Source organism: Lonchura striata, chromosome 5 (assembly GCF_046129695.1).
Source record: "Lonchura striata isolate bLonStr1 chromosome 5, bLonStr1.mat, whole genome shotgun sequence".
In the NCBI taxonomy this organism is placed as follows: domain Eukaryota; kingdom Metazoa; phylum Chordata; class Aves; order Passeriformes; family Estrildidae; genus Lonchura; species Lonchura striata.
The window spans coordinates 25417422-25441537 of record NC_134607.1 but is presented as its reverse complement, the minus strand read 5'-3'; the positions used below and the strand labels follow the sequence as shown (position 1 = coordinate 25441537).

Genomic DNA, 24116 nt, shown 5'->3' with positions numbered 1-24116 from the left:
ATGTGAAGTCTCAAAATTGCACCTGGTACATAAGCCAAAGCCTTATTAATGTGAGAACGTGGATTATCTCAGGTGGCCATTATTCAGCATTTTTACTTATGACACCTTGCCCTCACTATCTGTTTTTTGATCCACTACAACCTCAGACACTGTTTTAAAGACTTGCTGCACAACCAAAAAGTGCTATAACTGTGCAGTAGATTTTTGTTACTCCAGTACTCTTACCTACTTGTCCTAATTGAATTTTGTCCTCTTTTAGGCAATTTTTCTAATTCATAAAAATAATTTCAAGTTTAAATTCAATTTTTGGAAGTGATTAAATTATCTCCAGTTGATATAATCCAATAATTTAATAACAAAATATTATATATTGCTTTATCAATGGAAATGGCTGAATAATACCAAAAGCAATACAGGTCCCTATGGAACAGCAATTGTTCTATTCTATGTCTTGAGTTTGATGATGGAAGAGTGATAGCATTTTTCTGAACAATTTAACCAGCTTTTTAGTACTTCACAACACTTCAAACAAAGCCAGTATCCTGCTTTGCTTTTAAAATGTCTTAAAGGAGCTGTTTCTCTTTTTTATGCTAAAGCTCATTATATTGCTTTTTAAGAACTGTGTAGTAGTAGCACATTTTTATTGGTAGAGGTAAACCTTAGTGTGGATTTATTTATTTTTAATTGACTATTTAATTCAATGATTATCTCTCTTCTGTGAAGCTTGAAGAAAAAAAAAAAAGAGTATTTAGGTTTTCCCTAATGCACTAAGTGCTCATCATTTTGTTATATAATTGATTTAACTTCCCTTTCTATTAGAGGTTTCATTAGGCTTTTACAGTAATAAATTTTTTTGAGGTTTTCTGTTCTTTTTTACACATATCTTGCTTTTACATTTATACACAGCTACATATTCTTTCTATTCTTGTAGATTTTTCTTTTTAAAGAACTTCTGGAACAATTATAATGGCCTCTTACTAAGCTCCCAGGTTTCCCATTGCATTGGTGTAACTTCTTATTATGCGTCCTTTTATTAGTTCTTTAAGATGATAAATAATTTATCATTCTGTTTGTTTCAACCATTTTATTAAGTATCCTGGAGTGAATTTCATCTGCTCCTAGTTAGATGAGAATTTCCAGCTTTCCAAAATGCAACTTCTCAGAGAACACCACCCTCCTGAATCCTTTTTCATCTCCTAGAGACACCTCCCTGTGGCACCACACAACAAATTCTTTTTGTAAACCACTGAGCTGATCTGAATTCCATGTAAATTCTACTGTATAGCTTTCCATCTTGGCCTAAAATTACAAAATTCTATTTTGTAACCAAGATCAAACTAGTCTCTTCTTCCAGATTAGCAAACAATTTCTCACTAGTCTGAATCAAACTAAGGAGTCACTCTTTAATAAAACTACATGAGCCAGTGTCCCCCCTCATTGGTAGGAAAATTTGTGCCAGAAATTTTTCTGCATGTATTACGAAGAAAATATCTACTCCAAGATGGATACCGAGAGAGAGTTTTTGTCAAAGCCAATAGTTTCTCTCAGGATAACTCATTTGTCACATAACGTGTCACCTTTTACCTTTTGCAAACATAAATACTCTCTGCTACTCTTCAGGCATGGCAAGTTAGTAAGCTTTGGTAGCAACTAGCATTTCTTGGGAAGGAATAAGAATTTTGTGTTCCATTATTCTTGAGAATAAAGCCAGGAGTAAAAATGGCTGTAGGTGATCTTTTGGAGAAATTCAAGCCCTGAGCATTAACACTCATCCCAAAACTGGAATGAGAATTAATATGTGGGTCTACATAATGAGTGTCACATATTACACATTCAAGATGTCAAGCACATGGACAGGGAATCTCACAGGTCAGGAAAGGGCCCTTTTCCACTAGAGTTCTCAGTCCACTTACCACAACTATTTCTTTCCATTAGTATGTTATATTTAGCACCCAAATACTAAACAGAAGGAAAAAGCTGCAACAGTGTGGAATAGTATAGGCTGGTACCTAGGCTGGATAGACAAAATAACTTTGATGAACAAATACCTTTCTTTAAAAGTTCTTTCACCTGCTAAATGAATTGCTAGATTCGTTTTGAGATTTACCTTTAAACTAATAAAATGTATGGATAAATGAGGGCCAGTAAATTTCTCTCAGCTGAGTAAGTTTGTTGTCTGGCCTTATCAGCATAAAGATTTGTTAATCAAATGAAACAAGAGAAACATAGTATAACTTCATTTTTTTCAAAAGTGTCAACACTGTTCATGCAAAAAATAAATGTAGAAGATGAAAGGAGAACACCACCACCATATATTAGATTTAAACTTACTCTTTATGATGCACTTTCATCAAAATTTGTAGTTGCCAAGTATCAAATTTCACTCATGCAACATCAATCCACTAAAAAATACATATTTTGGTGAGAAAATTAAAGTCCATATTTATGTAAAAACTGTTTCAAAATAAAAATAAAACAAGATTTTTTTACCAAAAAAAAGATTTTTTTTTTGTTTTGTTAACAGAATAATTATTTGGAAAATGTAATTTCCCACATGAAATAGTTAAAGGAAGTTAAATATATTTAAAAATGGAAGATTCTGCATTTACACAGTTATGCAATTAATACTGAATATATGTTTTCTGGCAAAAAAACTTCTCATGCTTAAAAAATGCACCTTAGTTTTATACTGTACATTACAACATACAGTAGAAACATAATTAGTAAACAGTTTATATGCAAAGAAAAAAGTTACATATACAAGACAATTACAACTGTGACACAAAAAAATTAATGTTCAATTTAAACAGTATTTGAAGGCAATTCACAATCATTTCAGAAGTTCTGTGAAATTTAAGGCCATTAGTTCTAAATAAAATGTATCTGACACAAACTCACAAAACTCTGTATTTTGTACAAAATATACATGCAAAACCATTTTGTAATTATATATGAACAGGCATATAATACATTTTTTTGGGCAGTTCCGTACACAAAATTGTGAACAAAGCAACATAGTTGTGCAATTTTAAAACCAGTTAATTAACTTCATTATTCATGCACCCTGAATGGAAATGTGATTACATGACAATATCAAACCCAAATATTATTAAGCCCAATATCCCTTTGAATGGGCAATCTAGACAAAAAAAAAGTTAAGATTTTAAATTTTTAGAGTTTAAAATGATCCATTATAAAACATCTGCTGTAATCACTTCAAAAGACATTTTTGATGAAAAATTTCCAGTGCTTTAAGGAATGCATGATATGATTTAACAAGCTCAGTGAGTCAACTATAATACTCTGATAGTTCTGGATTGAGGTAATTTTCTTTAATTAATTATAGCAAGTAACTACTCTAATTTGTTTCAGTAGTTAGTTTAAAAAATTGTAAACTTAGATAAACTTAGAAATTGGAGAATCTCTGAAAAAATAGACATACCTCCCCCTCAGTCTGGAGCCAGTTATAAGTCATATGCAATTATGTTACACACATTTAGGAGTTAAAATTTTCAATATATGAGATGAGTAGATTACTGAGAACTGACTGAAGCACTTCAGTTACTTTAAAACACATCGATATATTTGTCCTTAGTTTTCATTTATATTTGTCTGGACAAACATTCAAAGAGATATTGCTTCTCTTGTTATCTTGTGACAAACTACTGCAAGCTAGAAGACATGTGAGTCAATATTCCAAACTTTTATTCTTAAGAATAGTTATAAAAGTACTGAAATTTAAAAATAGTAACATGTAAACATTGATACAGAGTAATAGCATTCCTATACATTTATATATACACAGTATTCAGAGAGGACCCAATCTTCTAAGTTGAAAATCTGACTTGTGCTTCCCCTCCTCCAATAAATACATCAAAAAAGTAGGGTGTTTGGACTAAAAAAAAAGTCTCAGAACATCAACATTTTGCTCCTAGCATTTAAAAGCTTTCCAGTTGCTTATGCAACTATAGGAGAATTTTGGTATGTGAAGAGAACTTTTCTAGCTCCAAAAAGTTATCAGAAGCTACTGCTGCATCCAGAGATTTGTGATAAATGCTAAACACTTCAGAGCAGTCATATCTGAGTCTGCAACACGTGAACTGGGGGTGTGTAGGGTGGTGGTGCAGGTGATGGCTTTATTCCTCTGACTCTCATGTAGGACAGAAACTGCTCTGGGATTTCAGCTAAAACATCTTTAGCAAGTCTTGCCATGCTCAACACGTGGTTTCCACTTCTGTCAATGTAATCTCGGAATGGTACAAACTACAAAACAAAAGAGATGTTCACTCAGGCCATTATGCAGACATAGAATATAGCTTACAACATTAAAATAAGAAAGCTTATCCTAGGGGGTTAGAGTACACGAACATGTTACCTCACACAGTTTTAATGTACATATACATACATTGTATTTTATGTTATATATTTTACAAATACACATTGTAGCTCAATTTTTATAGATCTTCCTTCCAACAGAAATAGTGTAACACTTTCACTTGGGTGAAGCCCTTCCCATGAACCATGGCTACCTCAGGTTGCTGATGGCATGTTTCAGTGATATATTTGGGTTATCTCTCAAACCCTTTCCATGCAAGAAGGTAATTTTGTCTCAGCCATTCTCAGCTTACATTCCCTGCTCCTGGGGCCACTCACCAGACTGCCTTCACTCTGTCACTTGGTGAGTAGTTTTTTTCACCTCTGAAGTAAATGAAACAGAAAGGATGACTTCAAATTTTTGACCATTTTGCATTACACCTAATAGAACTATGAACCACCTGAACACTTTTAATATGATACTAACAAATGCATAAAGAAGCTAAGCAAATAATTGGATCAAAAAAGAACTTGTTATGTGATATCCAGATTTTCCACACTTAACCCATTTACCTGCCCAGCCCTGGCTTGGATTTTGTAATACTTAATGAGAATCCTGTGCTACTGGCATACAAAAAGGAAACAATCCAGGCTCCTTGGTATTTTTTTTTTTTTCCTTATGTAAAAAGTACATGCAGTCTGAGTTAAAGAATATATATCCCATCCTAAGAGATCACTTTACCCATTAGTCTGCAGACATGAAATCTCAGACCACTGTTCTATAGCAAAGTGGGGCTATTTCAACAGTGTAATTGTTGAAATGCAATTATACAACACAGATGGCCTGATTCAGCTCATCTCCTCCTCTCCTCACACTGCAGAAATGTCACAGGAGCTGGAGGAACTATGGACAGGTAAGCAAACCTAGAGATGTACAAGGACAGCTAAAACGGAGATGGCAGAGGAATAGAATGAAAGGCATAAGAGAAACCAAAGGCAAACTGGTGGAACATCAAGTGTTTCTTCTATAATTTAAGAGTTTAATTAAAAAGGCTAATATGCAATATTCTCAGGAGAAACAATAGGGGCATCACTACAAGTAAATATTCTCCTAAAATGTCTTAAACAGCAAAAGGATAAGAAAGGAGCAGAAATTAAACAAAACTGAGGAAGAATTCGTACACATGCGTGAAGAACACGCCTTTACACGAGTTGCAGTCAGTAGTAAATATAACACATACAGTGACTCGCTGTTAACAAACTTTTCCTGTGCTTATTTAATAAAAATACTTAACAATACTATTAGAATCAATTGGTAATTTCACTAGTTAATTTTAATTAACCAACACAAAAAAATATAAACCTTTTTATTTGAGTAGTTTGGTTCTATAAAGACAAATCAGTTTCAGCCCACTAGATACAAAAGAAAGGTCAAGCCAAATTTAGACTGTTTGACAGAATCCCTTTTTATTTATTTAGTTAGTCATCAAAGTAAATATATGTTAGTATTGAGACAGAAAAAGAGCACAAAATAATACTGCATTGAGTAATTCAATATGGCATGGGGCAACATTCTGATTAAAATATATTATTAATAAATAAACATTTTATTACAATTCTGATATGCAATGAATTTCAAAGAAATACAAAAGGGTATTCACTGCATGTATTTTTTCAGCACAGGTTAGTAATCTCTGATGCAAAGCATTTTCACAAATCTTGTTTAGATTTGTTAGAACTCTATCCATTTATGCTCTTTAAAGCTTTTTGGCCTTCTGTTATTAGAGAAATTACATTGCTTATATTTAAATGCATTTAAACACAAATGTAATGCTTGCCAGAAGATACCTGAATTAGCTTTAAAAAATCTGACATGGCACATAGGGCTTTGCAGAAATACTAGCTTGGGGTCCACCCCTCACACTGCTCTGCTGAAAGCGCTGACATTTACAGAACAACAAATTACAGACAGCCCTTCTCCAGCCCAATATGGACACCAAGGAACCCTACAAAGACTTCGACAAAATGAGAAACAATTCCTTATCTCCTGTTCAGCTGTCTTTCATCACCCCTACTTTCAAATCTGACAATGACCAAAGAAGCCAGCATGTTTTACTCTTCTAAGAGTTTTGGAATCTCACTTTCTCATCAGTTGTTATCACTGTATGTTGCAAAAATGAAAAAAGTATCTTTCTCAACTACTAGAATCCAGAAATCCATGACTTTCTTTAATATATATCCATAAAGAGTATGAGGGTAATTTAATTTCTGTCATTTTATACTAATTTCTGATACATGTTAAGAAAAAAAAAGAGGGAATTTTAATGTAGCATGCAAGACTGAAGAAGATTGAAAAAAGTGTTCTGATAATTTTTAATTTCCATACATTTATGTAGCTTTCTTTATCTTCGTATTCTAATAACACCAAACTATAAAATCAGGTGTCCAATACGTTTTGAACACATCCTTGGATTGAAATACTACACCCACCAGCAGTTATCAATCAATCCTTAAACATTCACATATCAGTATTTGTAACATTAAACATTTTGAAATTTCAGTTCCTGCAGATATTAAAGGAAACAAATAAACATATCCCGAAGTTCATCAGCTGCTATCTGACCTTAACTATCAAGCAGTATGAGCTATTGATATGGCTCACTTATTCTTCCTCTATATATATTCTACTAAACAACAATATACAAATCCAACCTGTCTTGAACAGAAATAAGTGCAAAAATGAGGAAACACTATGAACACTATGAAGTGAACACTATGAAGTTTGACAAATAGGAGGAATAAAGGAAGAAGAAATGGCAGGTCTAAGATGAGGTTTGAATCTAAGGATGCCTGTCAGTGTTTAAGAGGCATTTGGAATGACCTTATTAGCAAGCTCTAACTTTTAGACAGGCCTGTACTTAAATGGTCAGGTAGTAGACGTCTGTTGTAAGACCCCTCCAACTTAAATACTCCAATTTATAAATGCATTCAGCCACTACCAGGAAATATGGGTTCCATATAAGATTTACTTTTAGCCAGAAACCAATTTTTCTAGAAACATCATGTTTCTCCAAATTTTCAATAGCTAACTCTTCTCCATGGCTGTATAACACCAAAACTTTATAACAATGTCCTGCCAGTTAGGGGTCATTTCCTAACAAATGCAGATCCACTACCGTGTCTTATAAAAAGACTTTGAGCTATCACAGAGAGTTTCTGAGCTTGTTATATACACCTCAAGTATGTCAGTGCTAAGGTAAAATGAAAGGCAGGAATATGGATAGAAACGAGAATTCAAAACAAAGAGGAACAGTAAAATCTATCTATGAGAATATATTTTCTCTCCCACCTGCACAATGTCTCTTTCTGCAAACCTTCCTCTTGAAGAAATCCTCACTACATCCCCATCCAGTTCTTCCATAGCTTAAAAAAACAAACAAAAACCCTATGAGTTCAGTTACACAATAAAATCATCTTACTGAGAAAAAGTCCAGACAACTTACACTTCTGAGCAATAAAAAACCAATTCTTTAGATAAATCTGTTAAGATCATTTGCATCAGAAAATACATCATGTTTTGTAGCTGTTTTGCACTTTCTCATGGTGACAATACATACTTTTATCTTTATTGTCACCTTCAGAAAATAACAGACTATGACAAAGTTTTTATCTTTTCATCTCTCAAAACAACAAGTATATCTGGTTTTGTAAGGCAATATATATATATTTTCAGAGGTGGAGAAGAATTCATCTTCAGCAGCTATTGTGAGAGAAGATAGCAGAGGATACAGCACAGAGAGGTAATAACTCATATTAACAATGAAAAACAGTATCTTCTAATGCTATGGAATGAGGAGTGCTTAAAAAATATTAAATTTATTGGGCAATTATTCCTGTATTTTCTGAGCAGGATACAGGAAAGCTCTGTTGTCCCGATACCTGGAAGCTACTCTATGTAGAAAGATGTACCTGCTCTCTTGTCAGTGTTGAAATGGATGGATTTGGGATCTCAGATTACTGCTGAGATGTTGGATCTGCAATTCTACAAACCTTCTTTCAGTGTGTGCTATGAAAACCAAAGCCCTGCACCTCAGCTTCTCAGGGGTTTAAAAACTGTGCTAAATTCACTGAAACCAGCACTTCAAAACCCAGTTCTTCTGAAGCAAGAACTAGAAAGTATAAATGACACCATCAGGAACAGAGTGTATTTGTTCAAAGAAACAGACCAGTAGGTCTGCAGAGCATGGTGCCCAATGATGCTGTTGCAAAAACATCCACGTGTTCAAACCAGGAGACTGAACAAGTATTTGAAGGAGTTTCATTAAAAAATTTCAAAACAGACATAAAGCACATCCTACCCAGAAAACACCAACCTAAAACCAGTGTTCAGGGAAATATCAAATTTGCTTAGTCTGTTCTTAACATTCTCCAGGGAACTAGCCATGGACATGTCAGATACAGAATAGTGGGCAAAAATGCTTCTGTTGTGACCTGCTACAGTCATCCTCACATCCTTTAAGTAAAGCTTTTGCCAAATGTATGTGTCATCTACCCAAGATTTAAACTTTTAAGAAACCCTCTGGTATCCCCCAGGGGCTGGGAGATCTAGGGAACAGGGAGATCTGCAGAGGAGCAGCTTGGTCTCTCTAGGGCAGAGCTAAAGCTTCAGGGGCACTCAAATATCCAGACACCCTAAACATCACATCACCCTCCTGCAGGCACACTGCTTCAGCATGCACAGCAGACAGGGAATCTGTTGTTTATTCCAGAAGGAATTTCTGTAAGTGGAAGTAATTCCTCTGTCCTTTTGGGCACTGAGGGACCACAGACTTGGCATACACCTCAGGGTGAATCTTGCTGGGCAGTACACACTGGGATTGTGGCTCCAAAGATGGAAACTGCATCCTGCAGTACAAACAGAACCCAAACTTCAGGAAAGGGGGAGGGACGACACCCCAAGAACATTTCCCAACTGAGAAAGGGAGCCTGGGCAAATCCAGGCACTAGGTGGACAGGGAGAAAGGGAAAATGCAATGGAGGGGTCAGAGAATGGTAAGTAACACAGGACTGTGTTGGAATTCTCAGAAGTAAATATGAAGTTTACAAATCTCCATCATATGCATTTATGAATATAAACTGTCCTTTCTCACTGATTGTGGCATACAATCTTCTGAAGTGTAAGTGTTCACCTGGAAAATTTCTTCATGGAATAAGATACTTAAAATTCTGACTACTATACCACTTGCCAAACAGCATAAGCATAATGCTTGTAAAAAAAATAAAATAAATTTAAATAAAATAATTTGTATGTTTTTTCCTCTTTTTTCCTACACTTAGAGTATTTGTACAAAAATTAACATGTACAATCATTAGTGAACACTAAACATCTGTGGTAGTAGTAGTAAGTATATTTTATGTACAACAGAAGGCATACTGTCTAACTAGATGTACTAGAATTAAAAAGAAATTATTTAGGACTTTGAGGAACAGACACACACAATGTCTACACTTCAAAGTGCAGTGATACATACTTAATAAATTAATACAAATAATGGAAGCAGCTTAGTTATTACAATAGAGAATGGTGTTCCAGAATATCATAGAAAGAATATGTAAACAACCTGGTAATTTCTCTCCTGCTGTAATATTCTGTCAATGCTGCTGCACAGTAGGGCTCACTCCTGTTACCAAGTGAAACCCTGTTTAATCCAAATCACCTCAAATATATTTATTTTTCTCAAGATTTTATTACCGCAGTAAGATCAGTATTTCCACTCAACTGACACTTCACAAGGCATCTAAATATTTGTGTTGAAGAAATTTAACATTTCTTGAGTATACTTACTTTACTGTGAAAGCTAAGCCCCCATATGGTTCTGACTTGGAGAGCCTGAGGGGCTACACAGCTCCACATGGTAGCTTGTAATCACACTGAGTTATCAATCAATCCATCCAGCTGGAAATGCCAACAGCACTCACTCCTCACTTCATATAATGTTCTTTTAAAGAACAATATTTGTTTGAAAAGCTACATATTACTAAATTATAAGCAAATATTTAAAGAATCAGAAAAAACACTAAAACACTTACCATCAAACTCTGCTGGTCCTACCCCCACTATAATTATGGACATTGGAAGCTTTGAAGCCTTCAAAAGAAGAAGAAAAAGAAGTTTAATGCATTACATAATCTCTGCCAATAACAGGAGATCTGAGAACAAAGTGAACAAAAACCATGCAGAAATTATGTTTTAAAGAACAATTTTTCCCCCTAAAAAGTTAAATGGTGTAAACTGTCTGCTTAAGTGGTACAAAACATCTTGGATGAAGATAGAAAGGCACATGATTATTTTATTTTTTCATTACCAAGTCTTTGAATCATATAGGATGCTAATTAAAGACAACAAATTATATTAGCATTTAATATTAATATGACAACTAAGAGGACAAATTTCTCCTAGAAACTTTTGTAAACTGACAGTAATTGCAAATACACATCTAATAACATTAGGTTAAACATTTATTTAAATGAGCTTTGCTGTTTCTTGATCTTACACAGCTGCTTGCAACTACAGGACACTATTTTGTACATTGATCTCATGCCAATTTTTAAAAGAAAAAAATAATCCATTAGAGCAATATGTATATTACATTTATCCCATTAATGAAATTTTACTCTAGTCAATCATCCATGCCACAGACAAGCAAGACATAGAATTGGCCTGTGGTAGGATTTTTTATTTTATTTTTCTTTTTCATTCAAAGATGATATCTGGTTTTCTCTGAATAAACTCTGTAAAATCCTTAAAATTACAAAGACACTGTCTTAAATATTGGATTCTCCTGCCCTGATAGCAACATCCATTTATAGAAATAATGTGAACCTGCCTCTGATGAAGAAGGTATCAACTAAAACTAAAGAACATTCAGTAAACGTCAGGGTGGACAACCTACTGAGATAATTCTGGTAACTCTGTTGCTTATTGAGATATTCTAATAAACTGTAAAATGTCTACAGTAATTTTAAACATTAAAGAGAGCATACACTAGTAAAAAAAAATCATATATGTACACCTTCTGATTTCTTAGTACAGAACCTTCTGTTTTCTAGAATGTTATTTTTTGATTGTAAAGAAAGTATCCTTTAAAGAGATTACTACTCACAAAGACACAGAATTTTGTGATACAATGAAATATGAAACACTAAGTGGCAAGGACAGTATAAAGACAGAGTTAAACTTTTGCATATAAGCTCAACTGTTGGCATTTCCTGAATGACAGCATAACCTTTAAACAGTTTGGTAAAACAGAATGTGTCTGACATATATGCTGTAATGAGAAAGATGCCTAAAAGCACAATTAATGTTAAAATTTAAATATACTCTGAGTTTTATACACATCAAGTTGCACTGGACATCATTGCCCTTTTTAGTATTATGGATATTATTAAGACTGAAAAAACTCTTATTGAATAGCATTTAATTAGTTCTGTCATGGTGTATTGTGCTCACACTTCAAGAAACATGCAGAAAAATGAAGGTATCTTCATAAAAAAACAAAACAGCAAATATTCCCAAACTTCCACTTATTCCAAGCTAACAGTACATCTGCTGTGTTTCCAGACAGTTGTAGACTAACAGCCATTATTTGTTGAAATGAACTATTACTGAAAACAAGGGTTTTCTGTATGTCTTAGTGGCAAATGAATCAATCCTACAAGGTATTAGCCAACTGCACTCGCTAGTCTCTTATGCACAGATTTCAAATGGAAGGGTGAGTCAGAATCAAGAGCTGCTCTTTTTCTCCACTGAGTCTTTTCATCACCTAAAAGCAGCTCATCTAAAAGAAATTATGCTTCAAACTTCTAGTCTGGGCTAGAGAATGAATTTCCAAGCTTATGATTACACAGATTCTGTGTGTGTGCTGCAGGCTGGGACTCGAGGGCATCGTGGTCTCCAGGGAAGGGCAGAACACTGGGGCAGTATTTTCATGTGCACCCCACAAACTGAAACAGCATCATATCTCTACAGGAGGTACTGAAAGTTGCTCTTCAAAACTTTGACACCTAATTCTACACTACTCACATGGACATGAAGCTAAATTACTTTAATGTAGGTTTTTCAACTCACCACTCTGCTGTTAACTAGATCCACTGTGGTATGTTACAAATTACTAGTAGAGATCTTTTCCAAACATGTCCAGGAGTATTTCTGTGTGTACTTTTATCTGAAATTTCCCATGGGCAAAAGCACAATAGAACCTGCTCATAATACAGCATATTACCTACACCCATGGCAGTTTTGAAGAGAAAAATACTGAAAATAATGCAGAAACTAAGAAATAAGGGACTTACAGAGTTGTAGGGGACTGTTTTGAGGGAATCAGATGATTGTTATGCTTGTCATTTAGGATCAGAAAGTTTGGGACAGTTTTTAAAAAGTGGGGAGATCAAAGCTGACTGTAATTATGAGAAAGATGGAAGAGAGTTTACTATGCAAAACTGCATGGTGGGATGTGCATGAGGAAGGAGGAGGCAAGAAATAGATGAGCAAAATCATACAGACGTACAGTGTTAGAGAGGAGAGAAACACTACCATAGAACATTATCTAATTAAGTCAAGTTCAATTTTTGCTTTCTTTTCATCTTTATGCATAATAAACTTTTCCCGTTTGGTAAAAATGGGTACTCAGGGAACAAATCTAGTGCCTGAACTATTAGTCTACTTACATTATTGCCTAAAATATGAATTCCTACAAGTATTATTTTAACATTTCCAGTAAAACTTACATTCACTATGGATTCTTTTGTCTGAGCCATATCAGATATAACTCCATCTGTAATAATGAGAAGAACAAAATACTGGGAGCCATCTTTTACTGAAGCAGCATATCTAAGGGAGGAAAAACCAACATTATAATAGTAAAAAAACATTTACAAAAGGAATTAATATGAAAACAAGCTGTATTTGTAAAATTTGACTATCAAGTACTAAAAACCACTTAATTTCAAAAGTAAAGACATTCATAACTAAGCCAGACTTGATACTTTTAAATGAGAACATTTAAAAAACATAACCAGTACAACATCAATAATCTGTATGTGTTGCATTAGTGAAAAATGGGAACTGCCCCACTACCAAAAGGAGTAGAAACAGAATGTGCTTTATAGAATTATGAGATGTTACAAAGCCTAAGTTGTTTAATAGGCATTACCTATAGGGTACATATTACATAGCTTTGTATGAAGGGTATACATGAATATTGATAGCACAAATACTGAATAGCACAAATGAAACTTAACAGGGATCAACACGTTATGTACATGTTATGTATTTTTCTCTTTTGCTTACTGTTTTCAGTTTGCTTACTGTTGACCATGACTGCAGATTTATAGTTCACATTCACATAAATGTGAAAGAGCATGCTTGTAAAAGAGCTGAACGTACACCCTGCAACCCTGGCTCTGATATTAATTTCTTTGTACTAGCCACAGATGTCCTTTCCTGCAAGACTCAAGCTTCTCCTTGTGCTGTACAGGAATGCAAGATAAAATACATCCAGTGCCATTCCCACCTCAGTCAAAGGACCCAAGAAGCAACTACTCTTTGAAAACGAACAGCTTTTGAAGGTTTGCAAAGTCCTGAAAGAGAGTGAGCCCAACTAAATTCGATGGCCTGAACAGAAGAACATTTTTTGTGGGAAGCTGTTTGCTGCTTTCCAGCCACTACAGTTCCTACTTTTATGAAGGCTCTTGGTGCTGTGAAGAAGTCAAGAAATAGAACCTTTGCAGTGAGCTGTACAGAGAGCAGTAAAGAAAAAAAATAGTTGCCACAGCAATATTTTTTAATACATGCCCAAATACCCTATATGACTGTCAAATAACTCACTGTTTTTTTGGCCACTGAATGTAAAAGGCCTGACTCACTGAACAGTGCATGTTCAGTGATGGCCACAATGGTTGCATACGCTTACAAATTCTCTGATGATGACACAGTGCATTGGCAAGCAAGTACTTGTGATAAATACAATGCTGCAGCCACAACATTTATGAGAGTTTGGAGAAAGGCACAGCTGACTTACAGAACAGTCATTATTTGCCTAAAGAGTATCCAAAGAACACCAAGATCACAACAGGATAGTAATATCTGACACTGGTTACAGAGACTTCGTCACAGGCATTCTTATAAGTAAGAGGAATGTGGAAAGAAGAAATTTCTTTGAGAATGAAAGTAGGTTCAAAGAGTAACTGCAGGGCAGTACCATGTCTATGAGAATCAGCAAAGTAACAAGAGATTGAACCTTGAAGGAAAATGGTATTACTGAGAACTGGACTGATACATAGATTGCTCCAAGGATGACCATGCAGTAGAAATCCTTGTGAAGACATGTAGCTTTCCCACTATAATGTAGTATGATTTGCTACTAGGAGGAGCTCCCAAAGTTTGCAACAAATTGATATTTAGACAAAAGTTATTTAGATAAATGTTCAGTGGAAGGACTAATACTAGTGGACAGTCTTCTGATATTCTGCAAAAGTTGGCAAATATTCCTGAAAAACAACTGGTGAGAAAAAGAACTAATTTTATGCCAATGCTTTGACAAAACTGGGTCAAAAATTTCAATTTTTGCAATCAACAGCAGGCTTGAGATAAACTGCCAAGTTCTGGGTCAGGCATCTCAGCTGCTATGACCAGTTCTGAAGAAAGAGCCAGAAAAATTGTTGGGTTAGATTTCCAGATAATGTGGCTAATGCAGAGGCTGAGTGCCACATATATGGAAAACTGCTACTGTAGAGATCATGTCAAAGGAAAGATTAAAGGAGACAGATACTCTCAGATGATAAGCAATGTAAAATATGTGTACATAATTTTAATGGCATGATCTGAAGACAAAACAACTAATCCTAACAATAAATAGTTGAAATCAGCTATCTAGCCATGCTCTTTGCCCCACAGAATTTGCAAACTATTTTCTGCTGGTCTATAGAACTAACAACAGCAAACCAGATAGTACATAAATATTTCTTGCTATTAAAATTAGCTATTTTGCAAGCTCATAAATAAAACATTACCAATACAATGATTTACACATCCCTACTTCTTTATTTTGTAACCAGTAGCTCTTTGTTTCTATAAATAAAATAAAAACTGTTCCGCAAATCACCTAAGCCATATCATTTTCCAATATAAATTCATGGAGGTGTTATACTGCCAAGGTCTTGAGCTCAAGATTATAAGTCAAGATCCTGTCTGCCAAAATAGGGCAACATTATCCTTCTTAAGAAACTTCTATAAGCACAGGAAGGTTTTTACTTTGAGAAGTTAGACGAGGTGTTACAAAACAGCATCATGGCTCCCCAGTGGTGACAGCTGTATCACTGCCTTACGAGTACCACTACCAGCTGGGAATTGTTGGCACAGAGAGACCTGGAAGATTTTGTTGATGTTTGGGACATTCAGAGGTTAGAGAAACTACACATAATTAAAAAAAACTCAGAGCTTATACAAATTTTTCACAGATGCATGTATTAGCTGTGAAGCAATAATTCTGTGCTCTAAGGGAAAAAAAGGAACATGACATTACAAAAATGTTCTTTCCTTAGGATTTCTGCTGAGATTTTGACTCAGGCTGGTCAACTGGAACACTTGCATTTCTTTTTAATCAGTAATTAAATTCTGCATAGTGCCAGCACATGGTCTTCAAACCTACTCAAAGTCACAAGGTAGTTATGGGACTGAATAAAAAAAACAACTGTCAACAAATACCTTTCTTTGTAACTGTCAGCCTTTTATATGCAGCAGTTGTTCTGACACGAAGAAGTTCCTGCACAGCATCTGTTGCAATGCTTACCTGGCTACATGATTAATTACAGGAGCAAAGTTTGTTGGTCCATAAAGCTGTACAGATTTTAGACTCCTGTAATATGCCTCCATTACACCATCAATTCCATGGCAGTATGGATTCTGAGGGTTTCCATTCTAACAAAAGCAAGAGATGATTAATCAGTATAAGTAATTATGAGGTAAAAATTACACAGGTTAATGAACGCTATCATATTTAAGAGGCTAATAAGACCTAAGCATTCTAGGATCTATTCAGAGATCCTACAAATGCCCAGTGTATGTGCCACAGCTGCTGTGAGTGTTAATTGCTGAGGTAAGGAGGTTGTACCAGCCTCAGCAGTCTGCATCCCCAGGACTGGCTCCTAGACATAAACAGCACCTTTAGTGTAACTAAACACTCCTTCATACATACAACAGTAACAGGCATTTCCCTGTGTGGATTTAAGGTATGAATTACAGGTCAGATGTAAATCTGGAAGCATTTTTAGGAGAACAGTTCAGGCTTTAGGAGTTATTCTTTTAAAAATGTGAAAAAAAGAAATTATAGTCAGATCCTGAGTTCATAAACTTAAAAGTGTGTAAGGTAAACAATAAACCCTAAAATTTTTTTGGCCCGATATTTCTGCATTGAAAATATTATTTTTGACCTGGTATAAACAACTGAAGAAAGGAATTTACTCTTTGGGAGCCCACAAAATGGCTAGTAGTGTAAATTCTTAGGGTAGGCATTTTACTACCTATCTCTGTAATGACTCCTTAATGAGGATGGCAATACAAACATAAAAGCTGAATTCCAGACCAATGTCAGGCCGGAAAATTATCTATGTAAGGCTTCAAAACATTTCAAATCATCCCACACCCCTTTATATGCCAACACCTCATTGGCTTAGTCTGCCAGTACCTCAGTCTGAGGTAAGGTATACTTGCCTGAGAATCTACAAAATCAAAGGGGATTTTGGATAGAATTTGTGTAAAACATTAAAAGAGAGAGCTGAAAATACTGCTGAGCTTTGCATGGGATACACCTATATATGTGCATATATGGAGGCAGGAAATACACACACACATATATATATGTATATGTATGTATGTATGTATGTGGTGCTTTTTCTCTTGTAAAAGTATCACAATGGCTCATAAAGTAATCAAATTAATTTTAGAAATATCCCTAAAACTGAAAGTTGTATCAATATATTTGGACTTGCTCTACAAAGTCTGCAATTTAATGAGCACCTGTTTTAAATGACCATCTATGTGGAAAATATTTCCCTGAGGTAAGATATGTTGCACTCTTTTCTAGCACAGGCTGACAGAAGACAGTCACCAATCTGCTGCCATGTCTTTGATGCTATCTGATTAGAGCTCCCCTGATACACCTACATTTGCTATAATTCTGACAAATTTATCCTCAAAATAAGCAAGTAGATAAAACTACAACACCAGCCACAAGCATCACCCTTCTGGCAAATCCTGGTAGATTTTAGGTTTGTAATCTCTGACCCATGGACCAATCTCAGATTTGTTCTTATCAACTCATCAGTCCACCTAGATATCCCTATGTCTCTGAACTAGCAGCCTGTAAAGATAGAGAGCCCAGAAAATGAGACAGAATAATAAGAATAATAATGGCATACTATCTTGGCATATGATTCATTTGCTTCTTTAGAGATATTGGCTTCAGTCTAAAGTCTTTAAAACAGCTGTTTCTCAAGCTGCTACAGCTGAGGCTAAAGATTTACTTTTTCTTAGTACAATTTTTGGCCTACAGGGACTTCTTGACTCCAGATTTCTATCTATAACTTCAAGTGAAGCAACTTCACAGTGATGAAAAGTTTTGAAACAGCTATTTAGAGTAAGCACAGAAGACTTAGCACATTCTCTGTTCTTTACTTGTCCAGTAACTGCTTAAGACTACAATCTTAACTCCCAACATTCTGTTGTGATAAAGAAATTTTACAAGTATATATTTATTTACTTACCAGTGCAAATTCATGTGATACTCTTCCATCTGGAGGAAGTCTAGCTCCAAAACCTAGAGCTGGGAACATTTTATCACTATCATAGTCCTGAATTATTTCACCAACAGCTCTCAGTGCCATGCCATAGGCATTCAACTGATAGGGATTCATGTAGTGCAGTGAGGTTGGCTGTAAAGGGTTACCTGTTGGAGCAAGGATCAGATTTACTTTAAAATTGAATAGCTTCAGAATTTTCTCTCTTAAAAATAAGAAGTTGTATCAGGTAAAAATGCAGTGTTCTGAATAAATCTTAAAAGCAGTAGTTTTTTAGTAGTTCTAAATACATTTTAGCAGAAGTAGTTGTATTTCAGCATTGAAAAGGTAGCAAGAAACTTTGTAGATTTTTTATACACTTTTAAGACGAAATTTACAAAATTATTATGACATTCTGAAAGCAGTTTTGGAGGAGGATCACAATATATCTCTCTTTCAACCCACTTCAGCCTCACTCTCCCTGGAATTGTTTGGCCCTTTTCAGTGGGTTCTTCTAAGTTTTCTCACAGCAGTTATAAAAAACCAAACAATAATAATAATAATCAAAAACTACTCAGGTATTTGCAAATGGCTTCTGGTTATTACATTTTATATGTAGCTTTTTCAGCTTTTATCTGTTCTGTTTGTCCTGCTTTCCTAGAAAGGAACTGGCCTCTCATCTGTTCCTTGGCAAAATGGAATCCCCAAGTCCAGGTGGTGCCAGCTGAATACTGTTACAAACACATATGTACACTTGAAACTGAACACAGCACAAACACACACAAGATATTTATTTTCATTCTTACCATTGGAGGCTGTGAAATCAATAGCCACTGTGAAATTGATTTGGGTTCTGCAGAAAAAGCAAACATAAATCTTATTAATAGTGGTACTGCTATGGAGAAAAATAAACAAGAGATAGTAACATCATTTGTGGACAAACTGTAGGACACTGTAGGATACTTTCTAATAGGGGAAATAAACACTGAAAATACTCTTATATAAGGTTCCAGCCAAGGGCTACACATTAACTTATTAACACACTGAAAACAGTTACTTGACTCCATCATTCTGTTTTTCATTATTTATTAAAATTCCTAAATAAATAATTAGCAAGAACTTCCATAAATATTATTAATTCCTTTTAATGGTAATTCGGATTTTCCCTTGGACATATTTTACCCTGGTCATGCAAGATGTCCTCTCCCAACTGAGGTGGAATACCCAAAGAAAGCAATGTGCCTTATGGATTCAGTGCTGCATAGATCACTACTGCCTAATTTCGTTGGGATTGAAATACATGATGTAGTTGGAAGTGCACAGGTGATTTTACCCTATCTTCCTATATACCACAAAAAATTAATTATCTTTAAAGGAACAGTAATCCTCACAGCCACAGAGAGAGCAAAATGAAACCTGTCATCTTTTAATAAGAGTTCCATCAGTACTGATATACATAAGGGAACAAATTAAGACTGAATGTAGTTTTTGACTAGGCTTGATTACAGTTTTTTAACCAGTACGTTGAAAGGAATCTGCATTTCCCCCTGTGGCTTCAGAATGACAACCAGCTGCTCTGTCAGCAGGGGGGAGCAGTTGAAGGTTTGAGGACCACTTACTGCACAGAACTGTACAACAGAGCTGTCAGAGTGAGTAATTCTACCAAGAGGCTGCAGCCTCTCCATGGCATCTAAACCCCCAGTGCCATTATGATTTTCCCTTTGCAATGCTTGTTGAACCAAATGCTCTAACAAGACAGAAGGTTTTTCCGATAAAGTCTCTTCAAGATCTTCCTCTTACATAGTTTTATTACTCCTTGATCGTCTCCAAGGATACAAGAAACACATGGCAAAGCTTCCAAAATACTTAGCTGTGGCAGCCTTTGCTTTATAACTTTCTCATGCCAGGTCTCCTGTGAACAGCAAATATGGCTCCCATTACAGTGGATAGTGTACTGCCTGGATTAAAACAGCTGTCATGAAAGGAGATCTGAAGTTCCCTTTTGATCATCAATGATTCAATACAGTTCAGTTAAAAATATGTGACCAAATCCTCTTGAATCCAAAAAATGTATGGGTGGTCATTTCTAAAGACCTGGAAGAATGTAAGGCTTTTAACATGATGGAGGAAAACATTTCCTCTTATCTGCCAGTAACCTGGGACAGAAGAGATGACAAGATTTCAGTTGCAAAAGGATACAGTTCCTGAATTTTACTGATTTACAAATAACTAGCTCACTACCTTTTCCCATATGTCAAACCAGCTAGAAGCATTTGCACAGAAATATCTTTTCTGTCCACTAAGTCTTGGAGCTTTGTAGCTTCTGGTTTTTCTTCCAGACAAAAAAAAAGAAAAAACATTGACACTAAACTAGGGTCAACAGGCATTCCTGTAAATTCAATTGCCTTCCTTTCCAAGAGTGTATCCTTACATTGCTGAACTTACTCATATATTTGGAGAGGTTTTGATAGGAATACGTTACTAACTGGGGGCTGTGATTTTGAAATATATATTATTTTTAGCACAACGTACTCACTTTAAATGTGGGAAGGTCGGTGTGGCAAAATATATGATTAAATATCAAGATATAAAGAAAAGTCAGGTATTAATAAGGTGCTATTTGATGTAATATTCAGATGCAAAAGAGACATCCTCCTCTATTCTGTCATACTGCTGTAAAATCCAGTCTTATGGAGTAAAACGGGATCTGAGTTTATGGACAAACCTCTATTTCATTCTCCAAAGTTCTTTAAGAAAACAACAGTCATATATATGATAGTGGTAATGGAATATCCCAATTAAACAGATGCAGACCCAAAACATATATCAATACTGTAATTATAATTTTTTAAAGCTTTCCATGACCTCTCCATTAGTTCTTAACACCTCAAATTAATTACAATTAAAGATTTGAACATGAAGTATTTTATAAGCACCCATTTATGGAAGAAAAAATATGCAATGGTGCCTATTGCAGAATCAGTGTTTTCTACCTCTTGCATATCTAAATGGAAGAAAAAGAAGGAACTTAAAAAAAAATCAGTTTTAGAAGACATGATGGGAAAACAGACTGATTAATGACAAAATCTTCTCTTTCCCCTTCCTTCAAATATTTGTCAACTGAACTTTAACTGATACGTAGTCATATTAAATGAGACAAGTGAAGAAAGGGAGAAGCCTAGAAACTAACTGAGTCTGAGCCTCATGTCATGTTTAACTGCATAAGTTGCAGAAAGAAAGGTAAGATTTTACACAAGTACTTCTACAGTTTTCACCGGCATGTACATAAAAATAATTGTATGAATCACTACAAAACATTCTATATAAAATAATTAAATAAGTATTACTGCTCATACTTTTAAACACAGAGCATTCCACTGAATGATATTACTATTTTGTAAAATGATCAGAAAAAAGTTCAAGTTGAAATCATTAATATCACAAGTCTTCTCTGACTTGCAGTTAATGAGATATACTTGCATTGTAACATCTCAGTGAGGAACGTGATAGACCACTCTGGAAAGATTACATAAGCAGCCCTTATATAATTTTCTTTTCAAAATTTAGACATAAACCTCAACTCCTCAGTTCCTTATACTTGCTCTTTCTGTAGAGATGAATTTTGAATGAATGGGGAATAGGATGGTCATGGCATATTTGTACAGCACACTTCAAAGGAAACAACTGCACTAGAGGCAAGACTGTTTCTTCATGCATTTGTGCACACACAGACTTCAATCAATAGAAATTTCTGGTAAACATGGATGGATGGCCATTTTCAACTTCTGTCAAAGTCCCCAACAGGAGTGTAGGACTGCCACTGTTGGGACTGAAGGCAAAACCCTATACAGTACTGTCAAAACACAGCACAGACTTTTATTTTCACTGAACTCTGGTTGAAAACTTAAAAAAACCAAACCAAACCAAACCAAAAACAAAACAAACAAAAAAACAAAACAAAACAAAAAAAACCCCAACAAAAAAAACAACCAAATCAAAAAATGGAACTTGTTTCTTTCACAGGTAATCAATGCTCTTAAAAACATGTGGAATGTATACACAGAGTCTATGCCCCAAAAATCCAAAAAATAAGTGCCTAGGAATGCATAACAAATTTCCATTATTTTAGAGAAGTATAGTGTTCTGGCAGAGAATTTTTCAGATTTGATCCCATTTCCAGGAATGTTCTAGGGTAAGACATTTGACACTTCCGCCTCTACTTCTCTTTATAAAAAAATGACGATAAATAAGAAATCAAATATGTTATAAATTTTAATTAGCATTGAAAAAATGCCTTTGAAGGGAAAAGCTCTAAATAAGTGCCAATATTAAATACAACAAAGCTCAGTATAATTGGAAGAAATAGGCAGCATTTCAATAATTTAATAATACATAGATAATTCCCTTGTGTTTAATCAAATTTTCTCTGGCTGATCAGAAGTCATTCTTACTCAGTGTTTTAGCATCAACTCCAATTCCAAAAGTATAAGTAAAGTTCCATAACTTAACTTAGTGACTATATCCACACTTTATGTAGGAAAGTACAGTCCCTAAAATGAGGAAATAATACAGCTCCTTACAGATGCTACTGAGAGCCATAAACAAATTGTGAAAACAAGAAAGGTTTGTTGCTTATCACATACCCGCCTTTAATATAGTCAAGGAATGAAACTTCTGTTTCAATTAGGAAGGAAAGCAATGTTACCTGAAAGCAAATAAAAGAGAGTCAGACATGAATTGTGTGTTTCCCAGCTGAACAAGTAGAGACATAAGCACAATGTTTTTCGAGCTCTGTCCTTAGGACGTAATTTCCTACAGTATTAAGGGAAAAAAGAAGATTAAAAAAGAAATGAAATAATTTCAGGAGGCAGCTCTTGAAAGGGAAGATAATGGTTGAGAAGTCTATAATTGCCTTAATTTTTTTTAAATTTAAGAAGATAAGGGGCAGAAGATTGTATTCCAGAGCAGGTTACCACATACATGCTTTCTGATTTCTGTGTAGTACACCTACAATTGAATATTACAGGGTATATGATAATGCATCTATTCTATGAGCACTTCAACACTGTTTAAAGAACTCAATTACCATTATTTGTGGAATTACTCATCTCACATTAAAGGTGGTATTGAGTATTGATGCAAGCCTAGAATGCAAAAATCTAGTAAAGTATACACATATAAAAAATTTTAAAGTAGTATGTGTATATTTATATGTATGTGTATACACATATATCTGTATATATATAAAAATGCAATGGTAAGAAACTTTAGCAGCCCCAGATTTTATTCCAGAAATGACAGAGATACAAAACACAGAGTAATCTAAAGGTGTTATTGGCATTTTCAGCAATCAAGTCACACAGGTATAAGCCCAAGTGGAAAATATACAGCATTTAAGATCTTCATATATTGTGCAATATTTATGAAGCAAAGAATTAAAATTTTAATTTTATTTACACATATTCTCTCATTATGTAAGTGCAGCAGGCAGGCAGTGAAAACTGCTTCAGTAACTACTCAGAGCAAATCCATGAATAAAGATACATGGAATAAAAAGGAAGTGGAAATCTACCACAAAATTTTGTGTCCACTTGCAGCAAAATATAAAAATTGAAAATACTCCTATGTTGTAAACTTAGACTCAGAATGAGATTACATGTAGCAATTCTGTCTTCTATCCAACTTCCTTTGGCACAGCTCTGTGTGATTGAGTGATAAGCTAAGCTAAAAATCACCAAATTACCATTCCAGCTGAGAACAGAAGACCATAAAAATGTTCTTCCAGGCTATTAGTAGCACAGCCTTGCAAAAAAGACCAAAATTTCTATGCATTTTCCCACTGGACACAGTAATAATAATGGTTGATCTGCTGTTACAGCTGGTTCTCTTGTTCCTAATTAATTTAAGCAAATATTTTCACTGTATCTGGATTTAAAAGTCAAAAAATGGAAACAAGCAACTTCCAAAGT

The 24116-nt window shown here is 34.8% G+C and overlaps 1 protein-coding gene across 2 annotated transcripts in view; it reads right to left on the bottom strand.

Moving 5' to 3' along the window:
• Nucleotides 1-2317: 2317 nt before the first annotated feature.
• LOC110467628 (copine-8) overlaps nt 2318-24116 on the bottom strand; it is a 67959-nt gene continuing 46160 nt past the window's right edge. The window contains exons 13-20 of one of the 2 annotated variants that reach the window (XM_021524840.3): nt 22791-22852; nt 18954-19000; nt 18136-18317; nt 16164-16291; nt 13102-13204; nt 10405-10462; nt 7664-7737; nt 2318-4263 (exon numbers count right to left, since the gene is read on the bottom strand). In XM_021524840.3, the coding sequence (XP_021380515.2) occupies nt 4075-4263; nt 7664-7737; nt 10405-10462; nt 13102-13204; nt 16164-16291; nt 18136-18317; nt 18954-19000; nt 22791-22852 (843 nt within the window). In that variant the 3' untranslated portion in view covers nt 2318-4074. Of the gene's footprint in view, nt 4264-7663; nt 7738-10404; nt 10463-13101; nt 13205-16163; nt 16292-18135; nt 18318-18953; nt 19001-22790; nt 23086-24116 lie in introns of those variants that run through there. The other variant, XM_077783421.1, reaches the window with a different exon arrangement.